The sequence below is a fragment of the Mytilus galloprovincialis genome, chromosome 10 (assembly GCF_965363235.1).
Source record: "Mytilus galloprovincialis chromosome 10, xbMytGall1.hap1.1, whole genome shotgun sequence".
In the NCBI taxonomy this organism is placed as follows: domain Eukaryota; kingdom Metazoa; phylum Mollusca; class Bivalvia; order Mytilida; family Mytilidae; genus Mytilus; species Mytilus galloprovincialis.
Window position 1 is genome coordinate 84924113 of NC_134847.1, and position 13334 is coordinate 84937446.

A 13334-nucleotide genomic window follows, 5' to 3' on the forward strand; every position below is an offset into this window, starting at 1 on the left:
TTTCAAATGTATTGTGATGCCATCCTCATTAAAGCTATTTATTCGCGGAATGCATTTTGTTTCAAATATGATGAAGAAAACAACGATTGCAATGTATTCCTAAAAGAATTCCTTTAAATGTTTTTAAGGGCCAAGTGTTGCACATTCTGCAATATTCTGTTAGTGTTTTCCCCTTTCCTTTCAATCTTTTGATTGCTTTCACGATTTCATGTTTCCCCTTTATATATTTTATATTTTCACTTTAGTTTCAGTTGTTTTTCGTGATTGTGCTGGAAACAAACGTGTTTTATATTATTATTTACATATAACAGGCTATTATTTCAACTTGGAATTATTTTTAATCATAGAATTTGCTTAATTTTTTGTGCTTGAATTTTGAAGTTTATTGTTCTGTGCGGCGCAATACACTTACTTTTACAAAGAAGAAAGCACGTTTTCAATATAGCATGTATAGTGTATTGTGCTGCGCCCTACACTATCTATATACTAAATACATTGTATGGAAAGTTTTATGAGCCACTCAAACCATTATAATAAGAAATAAATATATAAATTCATTAAAATTTTCAAGCACAAGAAATTATGCAAATTTCAAGTTGAAATAATGTTAAAGATGGTTAAAATACCTTTCTATATCGAGAGGGTGTTGAAGTTATGTAATTGTTTAGATTTTGACAGGTTAATGATTGTTTTAAAATGTCATTCTTTGACAAAAGTCTAGGTCAATTGATTGAATTTTAAAATCATAACAGAAAAAATATGAGTACAATATTTTATTTGTCTATACATGAATCTATACAAAATACAAAATCTACAATGAATTTATTGAAGACAAAGATACTAAACATAATAACAAAAAACACGAATGAGAGAATTATTTGTTCCTCTAAGACTTCCAGCATGATAAAAAAAACGTTTTGTCAAAGCAATTATCCTTCTTTAAATAAAGAAATGTTTTATTGGTCATGTGTTTGTGTAAGAAGAAGAATCTTGTCTGAAATTGTTATTCACATATATGATTCTGTTACAAACTATACCACTATTAACCATATAAGTTAATCATTGTATACATGCGCATGTCGTTAACAATCCTAGAAATCTTGATGAATGGAAAAATGTATTATAACAAACCTGTAAAACATGTTATTTAAAACAAATCATAAGTTAACATTTTAATAGTTAGTAGGACGTAAATGAATAATAAATTTTTAATTTTGTTATAAAATGAAGGTATAAAATACAATGTACAATCACTCAAGTGTTGTTGCTCCATATTGTCATAAATAATACTGTATATGCACACTCATCATGTCACAATCCTGTTAATTTGCAATTTGCATAGCCACTCCTATTAATATGATAGTGTTCAGCATTATCCAGGAGAAATTAAAACTGGAGGCCTTTGACTGGAGGGCACCTGTGGAGAAAAAAAATTTGCTGCTTGTAAGTATGTAACAATTATAAGCCGGAATGCTTAACTTGCTGATATCCCAAAACACATTCGAACAAAAAGTGTATTTCATGTTATCGATATCGATATCGATAAAACTATAATCAAAGTGTTTACAGAAATTTGGTTTTTTGTGCATTTTAGTGCATGTATTGGTTCTGTTTACTGTTCTAATATTATTTTCTAAATCAATAAGCATTTTATTATTTAAAATATACCTGGATGCATCATACATTCCGGTGTCTGGCCGTCCCATTCACCAATCATTAGACATGTTCTAGTCAGATTGCCTGCAGCGAGGACCGGTGACTCTTCTTTGCAGACGTAGGTGGCGACCTGTCCAGGACCTGTTTCAAACAATTGCAATTGTGTGGTGGAGTGTTCTTCGGGTCTGCCGCAATCAATCAGTTCTGTTATAATTACAAAAAAGACAAAATACAAATATCTTTTTTTTTACGTGAAGAGTGGTCAAAATTCTGTCTATTGATGAGTAAAACTCGTATATGTGTCCTTTGAATAAACAAATGCTTCAGGTATCTGCGCTTCGTTTCTTAATTCATACTTGGTCATTATGACACAAGTATATCAGAAATCATATCTGATTAATAACCTTCCATTATTACCGAACTGATCAAAGAAATAACACGACGGGTGCCGTATACGGTGAAGGAAATGCTTACCCTTCTCGGGTTTTTAGTGGAGTTCGTGTTGTTTATTATTTATTATTTATAACTGTTGATGTAAATGTCCTTTGGTTTTTTTTAGTCTTTGTGTACTCCTTGTTTTTTTTGTTATTGTCTTGGTATATAGTGTCAAAATGCATTTTGTAATAAAAGGCCATAAAAGAAAAAAAGTATTGCACTTGTCATACGAGCAAATTAGTTAAAGCTGTTGATATTGTTATGGTAAAGATATAATTAAAAATGCCCCAACGTACCGCATGTTGGAAGTGTTCCATTCCATTCTCCATTAATTTGACAAACTCTGTACATCTCCCCGTCTTTACGTTTGTAATACTCATCACAAGTATAACTAACGGTATCAGTTGGAGAAATTCCAGTCATGTTCATTGTAGCATTTCCGACATCTTCTGGTTCAGGACATTCAATTCCTAAAATTATACAAAAATCTTAGAATCATACCACAAAATCTTAGCTTTATACAAACATCCTAACTAAGGTGTCACACATTGAACAGAATCTTCTTTTCCTGTCGGATAACCTCATTTTACCACCAAATCCAAGCCCCGTTTTGTTGTGCCTGGTTTAAATCACTTATCATTTTTCATATTCATCTGTATACTAGTATATTGATTCTTTTGTCTTTTTGTAATTTAAGGGATTTTTTACCATCGTGTTGTTAGTTTGCCTTCGACATAATAATGAGTTATATGACCCTAAAGAATCTCCGGTCTTTAATATTTACGTTATATGTCATGTACGAATAAACAAAATGGTCTTTAATTAGTTATCAATGGTACCAGGATTATAATTTTATACGCCAGATGCGTGTTTCGTCTACATAAGACTCATCAGTGGCGCTCAAATCAAAAGTATTTAATAGAAATATAATATGTAAGGACTACACATGTAATCCAAAGATAAGCTTATCAAACATTTTGACATATGAAGCCCCTTTCTTTAACCATGAAACGCATACGTAGCTTTTATTGTTATATTTGTAGATCTGTTATCTTCGTGTCATGTACTTTTTTTCTGTTCGTAAAATAGTTTTGAACACCTCCTCTGTATATTGCCGCCATTTGTATATGTTCCAGACCGTATGAGTATTTGGACCGTACGCGTACGGTCTGGACCGTATGCGTACTTTTTCAAAATACTCATACGGTCGGACCGTACGCGTACGGTCTGATTAATATCATTAAGAAGTTGGTTAAGTTTATAAGTTACAAATGCATGTAACAGATCAACATAACCTAACTCTCAAATTAATATGGAAAAGTTCAATTGTAATTGAAATAAAAACTTTATTTTTTAACTATTTAAAAAATTCACACTAATTAAATCTGTTAATATCTTGTTTTAGCATGTCGATCAATAATACATTAATTGAATTATGATCATTGAAATTTAATTTCAATTGTTCATTTGTTCATTTTATCCATCTAATTGTAATGATAACAATTTATAAAAATAAAAATAAAGATTGTGATTAATGTTTGTTTAAATTTAACCCATATGATCCAATAACATGTATGGTTAGCTCGTACTGGACCATACGCGTATACTCATACGGTCCGACCGTACGCGTATGGTCGGACCGTACGAGTATACGTATACGGTCCGGACCGTACGCGTACGGTCCAAATACTCATATGGTCTGGAACACATATAACTACTTCCCTTTCTTGTTTTTTTAGACAATGAATCAAATTACAATGGCGGTCAAACCTATAGCGATGCTGACCTTTACAATTTGAACAGACCTATTACTTACGATGTTCACAATTGATTCCACTAAAGTATCCCTCACATGTACATGTATATGTTCCAGGTCCATCCTCACAAGAGGCACCATTCTGGCAGGGATCAGAACCACAGTCATTATACTCTACAATACAAAACAGGGTCTAGTTAATCTTTCTTTTAAAGTTGCTATAAGGAAATATCTGCTAGATGGAATGACCTCATGTGATATGTATGTCGCTGATAATCGTGCCCTTTTTTCTTTATTTTTGAATTAACCACAACGTTGCATGTCATAAGTAACAACACGGAATGTAAAAATTGCAAATGCGACTACATACATTTTACGAATACTACATTGTACATTTATTATGTCTGTCATAATTTTGAAACTGATTTTAAACTAAAATCTTTGTTTTGTTAAATATCACTTTCTTGAAATGTATATACGACTCAAATATTCTATTGAAAACTTGTTATTAACCAATATCAATACCGTATCAGGAACTGCGTTCATGCAAGCAGTTCATGTACAATTTACATGCAAAATGAAGCAGAAATAACTATGCAAACAAAAGTTCGACGAATGGTTGTTCTGACAACTAGACCGGCACATATTAACGTGACTTACTCTACTAGTGCTATTGGCGACGCAGAAAAACACAATTACCTGGTATTAAGCAAACAGTGAAATCTGCCCGACATCCTTCATCTACCCACACTCCTGTTGTGTTATATCCAAACGAATAACCATCTGTGCATTCACCGTCCGAAATAGGAGAGTACTGTTTTAAGAGCGTCATACTGTACAATAAACTATTAGATGTCAGGCCTGTTACTTCACATTCATGTCGTGCATACTGCCAACTATCACATCTCACAGTCAAGCATTGGCCATCTGTAAAACAAATAAGCAAAACTTGATTGGAATTGTCTGCATGTCGGGTTAAAGGAGGAAACCCATATTTCACCTAAATCAGAAAGGCAAATTGTAGGGCTTTTTAGATTTGAAAAACAGTTTACCTTTGAACTGATCTACTCAGTTTTGCTCTTTATTTTTAAGCAAAAAGTGTAGACAGACAGCATAGCACAGTCACAATTCATGTTTTTGATTTTACCACGATCGAACCAAAGTAAACATGATTCAAGATTTGAAATTTGTTCTTAAAATCTTTGCCATGTTGGTGTGTATTGCGTAAATTTCATAACGTACAGTATGTGCGTGGTTCCATTAAAATGAGAAAACGTACATATTAATGAGGAGATGAATTAGCATGAATACAGAGGCAATCTGACATTTTTCTCTAATTTCGTATTATCAAAATTTGTTAATTAAAGCCTTTACCTACCTTGGCAGAGGTAAGAATTACACTCCTGAACTTTTGTTGTTTCTCCAACACATGAATTTCCCCCATGCAGTGGTGCTGGTTTCGTACAAGATCTGCTCCCTGTTTGTGTCCCACTTCCACATGACACTGAACATTTACTCCAACTCCAATCAGTCCATCCACCATCAACTGTCAAATATACTCAGATTATAAATTACACTTAAAAAACAAAGGTGACTCACAAACTATGGCAAGTTGTTTCCCAAATAAAAGTATCATTTCATGTTGTCGTGTGTCAAGCTACTCATTAAGTCATTTGTATTGCATTCAATAATAACGTTACAAGTCTAGCTTTCCGACTTAGTATTTTTATACCAATACTCGGATAGGGAGTTGTCTTTCTGACCATGCTGACACTAGTTTTAGTTGCCAATGGTGTCTCAGAAAAATGAAAAAGAAAGATATTCTGATATTTTGAATTGACTTTTATAATGAAAGCCTATATAAAGGATTTTATAACTTGTCTCTTTTTACTTTAATTATATTTTGTTATCTCTGTAAACATACCTGACATCGGAGTACAATTAGCGTCTGCTGGGTATGCACATGTTGAAAGAGTAACAGACCAATGAAGTCCTTCAGCACAATTCAATTGCACGGTGGCTCCATGAACGCAGCGGTAATATATTGAACAGTCATATGGATCCGCAACAAAATCACCTTCGTTCTTGGCAATGCACATGTCTGAAAGAACAAATAAAGCAACGTTTATTGACATAACATATAATGTTCATTGCAGTGTATACATCTAAAACAAACAAATAATGCAACGTTCGGTAACAGATTTAATTAGTGGCTTATAGAGAACATGATATGGCTTTTTTTCAAAATCACACCTGTATCCACCCGAGACACTAATATAATCACGAGAGTCCACTTATGTAAATCATTGATTCCTTGTCCTGGTTTGGCATCTTGTTTTTCTTTTCTTTTTTTTTTGCTTTGAACAGCTGTTCATCGTCTTAATAAGGTTTTTAAGTTTCAAAACATTTTGCCTGGATTTTCTCTGATTAGACCTTTTATGTGGAAATGCGCAACTGGTGCATTACACTTTGTTACAGTTAATGTTATTGCGATTCAGCGACAAAAATGTTCTTATTTCGTGCAATCAAACTAAATTCATTCAAATGCTATGGAAAGTTTAATTTTATTATTACAAAAAAACATTTAAAAACAACTTCTTTATAAAACCTATGAAATACACTGGGATAATTTGCTTAACATAGACTATCATGGTGAACTGACCAGATGTATATCCAGATCTTGTGTCATCACTTTGTTCATTTACAGTACAACCAGCGTTATCTGGGTGGTTGCATACTTTGTTTGTCTGGTCCCAGTGTAAACCATGATCACAGAACATTGGAGATGTAATACCATTGTGGCAAACATAATACGCATCACATGTCAATTGGTTGGAATAGAAGCCGTCAGCTTTACCACTACAGAAGTCTACATGTAAAGAACAAAACAAATTGTCTACTACAAATCAGACTAGATTATTCAGGAACACTTCCAATAACAATCCATTTGTGAATTACGTGATAAAGCTGTTAGCAATAGTATTCACTATCTCTAAACAATGGTGAATTTTGTTATATAAACTAGCTATATATATATATAGTATGATCGAATAAATGCAGATGTCCTACAATTAATTACAGATTAAAATGTAAAAAGTATAACTTTGTTAAAAATTTCGCCGTTAATCAATCTTTATTTCCGCTAACTTATTATAATAGGTTGCTGTTTCATCGACGCTTCTTACATATATACCACACTAAAACTATAAATCAAGAAATTATTGCGAGCATGTATTAATTATTGCTATTCGACTTGACGAAACAAAACCAAATATTAAACACTAATAAGGAAAAGCAGCAAATACCCAACATGTATCAGATGTCTAACTTCAAGTGTTTTTGTTGCAAACGCCATGTAATTCCATTATCTTCCTCTTTAATACTTCGTAATAATTTCTGCGGAAGGTCGTTGATTCTCTCTAGGTATACTGTCCTTATCTATCAGTGTAAACTGTTTGCTATGATTATATTCTAGGATGAATTATAGTTTTCCTAGTTAATGTTTTATCAATTCTTTGAGATCAGAAGTGGTACAACTTTCAATGAAGACATTTGTGTCTGACTTTAACCTCCTATCAGGAATATCATTTTTAAAAACACAGAAATGATTGAGAAAGAATACTTTACCTGAGTTGACGAATGGAGACTCTGAAATATAATTTTTTTTTTTAAAGTTATTCAAAATGTTGACATACCAAAACGTCCTTTAAAAATATATATCATTCGATAGTGTAGTCAAATAATAATGACTATTAAGTATAAGTTCATATTAGCGTTTGTTAAAACATTCTAACCCTCTGCATTTGTTTGCACCAGTCCTATATATAACCTTCATTGAAATTGAGTTCCGATTGGAAAGGAATGGTCATTTTAAAAAAGAAAGTTTACAACATAAGTCGAAATTGTTTCTTTTATTTGAACATGTTTTTTTCTTCTGTACAATATTGTTGGTATATTTAATATGTAGTTAATATTACGTTAATGTGATTTTAAAAATAAAGGCAATAGTAGTATACTGCTGTTCAAAATTCATAAATCGATTGAGAAAAAAAAATCGGGTTACAAACTAAGACTGAGGGAAAAACACCAAACATAAGAGGAGAACAACAGAAACACAACATTAAATTGTAACACACAGAAAAACAAACTATAATATAACAATGGCCATTTTCCTGACTTGGTACAGGACATTTTAAGAACAAAAAATGGTGGGTTGAACATCGTTTTGTGGCATGCCAAACTTCCCGCTTTTATGGCAATGTTAAATATAACATTTAAATGACAACATTACATGACAGGACTACGATATAAATAAATGGGAGAACATATTGAACAAGGAAACACACGAGTAATAGCTAACAACAGGTACCAGGTTTAGAATTTAATACGCCAGACGCGCGTTTCGTCCACACAAGACTAACCAGTGACGCTCAGATGAAAAAAGTTCGAAAGCCAAAACAAGTACTAGTACGAAGTTAAAGAGCATAATTAAGTTTTGTTGTTATTGACATATTATTGATATGTTGATAACTATAAATTAACTTTAATTTTTGAAATTCTAAAGCTTTTTCTACCTTTCCGAATTTTTAGTTCTCAATGCTCTTCAATTTCGTACTTTATTTGGTCTTTTTTAAAAACATATTTCGATTCGAACTTCACTTGTGAGTCTTTTGTAGACGAAACGCACGTCTGGCGTTAATATAAAATGTTAATCCTGGTTACTACGATGAGTTGATTTACAATGGGCCATTCCAGTTAATGTCTGCTAAAGGATGATGGATGGTCCTTTCTGAGGTGTAAAATTTATACATCTTAGGGGGTGTAATTCTTGCTTTTTTCATCTGACATGTACAATTATACGCAAAAAAAATTCTCAGGGTCTTGCAGCACCTCATAGTTTCCAAAGGTCAAAATAATAACATCTTAGGGGTTAACAAATGCCTATTTCAGACTTGGGGTGCTTCAGTATCATACATTATCTTTTATTGTGTTTAAGTATCAGCGAAATTCTGATGTGTACACCCCTCGCAGTAAAAATATCTGATAGGTCAATTTTTCCGATGAAAGCCCAACCACCCAATATGAAAATAAACAATGCATCTGATAGGTCTAAATCTTTAATCTGAAAGGTATTTTTCATGATGCTTTTTCTGATACGTATAAAAAAAATCTCCCCATCTGTCCCCACCTGTCATAAATTAACTAGCCCAATGAAATTGTGTATTTACAATTTCCTTCATTTGATGAACGATTAAACTTGAAAAAAAGAGTATTTCCAAACCTGCACACTCTGCTTCATTAGAACATGTTTGAGTCTTGTATTGTTCTCCTTCACAGTTTTTACCACCACCAATTGGTTCTGGACTGGAACAATCTCTCGTTGCAATCTGTACACCACTACCACATGTTGTCGAACATACCGAAAACTCACTCCATATAGACCATCCACCATCATCTACAGTAACATTAAATCAAAACTCTGTATTCTTGATTCACCTTTTTGATAGGTTACTCAATTTTGTTGACGTTTACGCGCATTTTTTTATATAGACTACTGGACTTGCGTTCTCGGGGTAGCACGTTTCACTTGAGTATATCAAACAAATTATTTTTAAAGAGTTGCTGCTGATTTGCCCAAGGCATACAGTATTGATGATTAAGATTAAAGACAGGTCGACTCCAAGTGGCAATGACGTGTAAGGGTAACTAAAGGGTACCATATCGTGATGCTGAATTAATATTTTAGCCTGTTAATAACATGAAACATTTGGAATTCAGCGTGTCGGTTAATTTAAAACAATGCTTATAAATATCTAACAGGAATATCTTCAAGAACTGTTAAACTGATAATGTGAACACAACTGTGTTTGTCTTGAATTGTTATTGGCTAGCTGGCTGATTTTGCAGAGTTACTTTAATTCTAAAGTTTATTTACGGTTTTGACAGTTTTCTCCATAAAATTGACCAACACATGAACAATGGTATCCATTTACTCTGTCTTCACAGCTTCCATCATTCTCACATGGTAACGGTGCACATTCGTCAATATCTATAAATATCAAGTTTGTTTTAATATTTATTTGGTAGATCTTTGGGAATATTTCAAATGCAAAATGGAAATTCAAAATAGACCGTTCACGTTATTTTTTTAACAATGAGACAACATCAAATATATGTGACAAATGATCGGATAACGGTGTAACATTTTTAAAAATGTAGTGTTACCTGTTTGGCAGGTGTCGTCCGTATATCCTGGAGCACAGTCACAACTGTACCCATTAACTTCATCATTACAGGTACCTCCATTATTACAAGGATCAGATTCACACTCGTTAATATCTGCAATAATATGAACAAAAGATATTGATTCTTTATGTAAATTCTTATACCCTGATTGTTGGTCTTTTTCCCCAGTCAAACACTTAGTTTCGATAGTTGTAGTTAGACACTATGCCAGACACCGCTTACCATTGATAATTAATTTTAAGCAACATGATTGATGTTAAAGGTGAAAATTGATAAACAAGATTTTAAAACCGTCATTAAAACTCTCTTGGAAACAATGTTAACTTCTGTGGAATGTTCTTAGCATTGTAAAAAATGTGTAGAAAGTAGCCTATTGATTGGCATATGAACTTAAGCATTTCAAAAAGACCGTTTTCTGACCTTCTTCCCAAAATATATATTGATCTCTATCTCTTACTTAATTATTTTGGGTTTTTTCTTCTTATTGTCAATATGCACGTTCTATCTATATTCTAAATAGATATAGGAAGATGTGGTGTGAGTGCCAATGAGACAACTCTCCATACAAATAACAATTTAAAAAGTAAACCATTATAGGTTAAAGTACGACCTTCAACACGGAGCCTTAGCTCACACCGAACAAAAAGCTATAAAGGGCTCCAGCATGTTTGTCATTAATACACAAAAAAAACTATTTGCTGATATATATGGACTACACAAATTTAGACTTTCTTGAATTATCTTAAAGTGTTTTTCCGATTAGTTCCGACAATGCATCATTACGCTATTATCATTTATATTTATTCTCACTTGTTTCACAGTCACTCCCAGTATACCCGGGAACACATGCGCAACTATATTCATTTATTCCATCTGTACAACTCCCTCCATTTTTACAGGGAATGAGTGCACACTCGTCAATGTCTGAAAATTGATTGAAAAACGTTCATTTACAAGTGGCAAGTTACGTTGTTTAAGGTTGTGGCGAGTAACAAAGTACCGTCTTTTTTTTTAATTTAAATGTTGACTAATTATCATTTGAATGTCTTCCAATGTAACAATGTAACAATGTAATATACAAAATTGAAAGATACATAAAACACGTATATTAGCATTACCACCTATTAACAGAGGACATATAAAACATACAAACGTGTATAGTAAAAAACATCTAGGTAAAAATAGGGTCATCCGAATATTGAAAATTTCGACTACACTAAATCGTCCAAGGTTTGATGTGGTTTATTTTATCATAATTGAAAGAAAAACAAATAGCACTTATTGTATTTTCTCTGAAACCCAAAAGTGTGACATTTAATATCCTCAAAACTAATGTGACGTTTTCATGTTAAAACTCATAATCACCAAACAAAATATTTCAAAACTTGTTATCTATTAGTTTACATAATATAGTCATTCAATCACCGACGTTTGCAAAACTGTGTTGATAGGGCAAAAAACACAATGCAAATATGAGCACTAAAACATAATTTTCCAAACATATTTTCTGCTTTTCAGATTTAATGTAGGTTAAAAATCAAAATTAGGGACACTGTCTTACATATCTCACAGTGAACTAATTCCTAAATATTACACCATTTTGTTTCAAACTGAGTAAAAAAAACCTGTTGAAATTTAAATGTGACCGTTTTGCCCTTTTCTACCGCAATCAATGAATCAGTATATGTCAGATTTTTTAACTTTAACTGAACTTCTATGAGCTAATGGCAAATCTGTGATGAACTCAGAACATATAGCAGAATATCTTCTTTTATTACAAGTGATAAGATAAGATGACACTAATAGACAACTGTCTTCTTACTTATTTCACAATGAACTCCGTCGTATCCGGGGACACATGAACATGTGTATCCATTCACATTATCTGTACAGCTACTTCCGTGTTCACATGGTCCAGATGCACATTCGTTTATATCTGTTAAATTATACACAACGAAAAATGTTTAATTGGAACAAGCAATCAAAAATAAGCTCATCATATATACAATAATTGACATGTTGAACACCAGACGCCCGTTATTCATAGCAAACACTTATTAATCACACTCAAATCAAAAAGGGGAAAAGAAGGAAAAAAGCTCACAGTTGAAGAGCATTGATGATCCAATTATTTTATCTAAAGATTTGCCATATAGAACAAAAGAAATCTATATTCATGGAATAGCAAATCATTAGTAGTTGGTCACTAAATCCTCCTGAACGTTTTTTATTACCATTATTTAACATCATGAAGTAAAACTTATTGAATGAGGACTGAACTAGATTTGGAAAATCAGTCTTTAAAAATTGTCATTTTTAACTTGAGCTGACAAATCCCATGGATAGCAAAATCTAACCTATTTCACAGTGAACTCCATTATAACCTGGAGCACATGTGCAGGTGTATCCATTCACTTCATCAGTACAGCTACCTCCATTATCACAGGGTCCAGACGCACATTCATCAATATCTGTAAACAACAATATAATGTATGTTAACAGACCATTGAAATTATTAAAGGTGTTTCGATATGTACCTTTGAAAACTTGAACTCAGTCAGACAACCAAGTTCATTATGTGTACATAATCAATATGACAATAAGTTTCCACATCAATAAATCATAATATTTAACTGACAGTTCGACGCAGAAGCCTCACGTTTAGTTTGTATGCTTTCGTTATATCAAATATAATTAACAGCAATATTGAGTCTTTTGTTAAAAAAACTCACAATGAGTTATTTTACACAAATATTTTCAAATACTACTTAATTTCGTTTTACATTGGGAGGGGAGGAACCCTGTTGGAATCTTAAATGTTGCCGTTTTGTCTTACTTCGTCTATATCTGAATGTTATTGAAACAAAAATGTTAGTTGTTTCATATGCAGGCTTTTGCATCAAAACGTTCTGCCCTTAACATCTGCAATCCATGACTCAAAATATTTCATATTTTGTAACCTCAACCGAAATTCTAAGGACGAAAGGGAAATCTGTGATGTTGTCAGATTATATAGCATTATATCTCATTTCATTACACCTGATAGCATAAGATGACACTAATAAAAAAACTGTCTTCTTACTTATTTCACAATGAACTCCGTCATATCCGGGGACACATGAACATGTGTATCCATTCACATTATCTGTACAGCTACCTCCGTGTTCACATGGTCCAGATGCACATTCATTGATATCTGTTAAATTTTTAAAAAATATCATTTATGGGAAGATTCAATCAA

General features: G+C 32.6%; 1 protein-coding gene across 4 annotated transcripts in view; it reads right to left on the reverse strand.

Moving 5' to 3' along the window:
• Positions 1 to 758: 758 nt before the first annotated feature.
• LOC143048658 (uncharacterized) overlaps positions 759 to 13334 on the reverse strand; it is an 88425-nt gene continuing 75849 nt past the window's right edge. For all 4 annotated transcript variants that reach the window (XM_076222453.1, XM_076222452.1, XM_076222450.1 and 1 more), the window contains 16 exons: positions 13176 to 13289; positions 12451 to 12564; positions 11916 to 12029; positions 10904 to 11017; positions 10073 to 10186; positions 9783 to 9896; positions 9129 to 9302; positions 7475 to 7495; positions 6510 to 6716; positions 5772 to 5948; positions 5226 to 5393; positions 4547 to 4774; positions 3908 to 4021; positions 2388 to 2561; positions 1669 to 1860; positions 759 to 1417 (listed from right to left, as the gene is read on the reverse strand). In XM_076222453.1, coding sequence (XP_076078568.1) covers positions 1323 to 1417; positions 1669 to 1860; positions 2388 to 2561; positions 3908 to 4021; positions 4547 to 4774; positions 5226 to 5393; positions 5772 to 5948; positions 6510 to 6716; positions 7475 to 7495; positions 9129 to 9302; positions 9783 to 9896; positions 10073 to 10186; positions 10904 to 11017; positions 11916 to 12029; positions 12451 to 12564; positions 13176 to 13289 — 2234 coding nt within the window. In that variant the 3' untranslated portion in view covers positions 759 to 1322. The remainder of the gene's footprint in view (positions 1418 to 1668; positions 1861 to 2387; positions 2562 to 3907; positions 4022 to 4546; positions 4775 to 5225; positions 5394 to 5771; positions 5949 to 6509; positions 6717 to 7474; positions 7496 to 9128; positions 9303 to 9782; positions 9897 to 10072; positions 10187 to 10903; positions 11018 to 11915; positions 12030 to 12450; positions 12565 to 13175; positions 13290 to 13334) is intronic.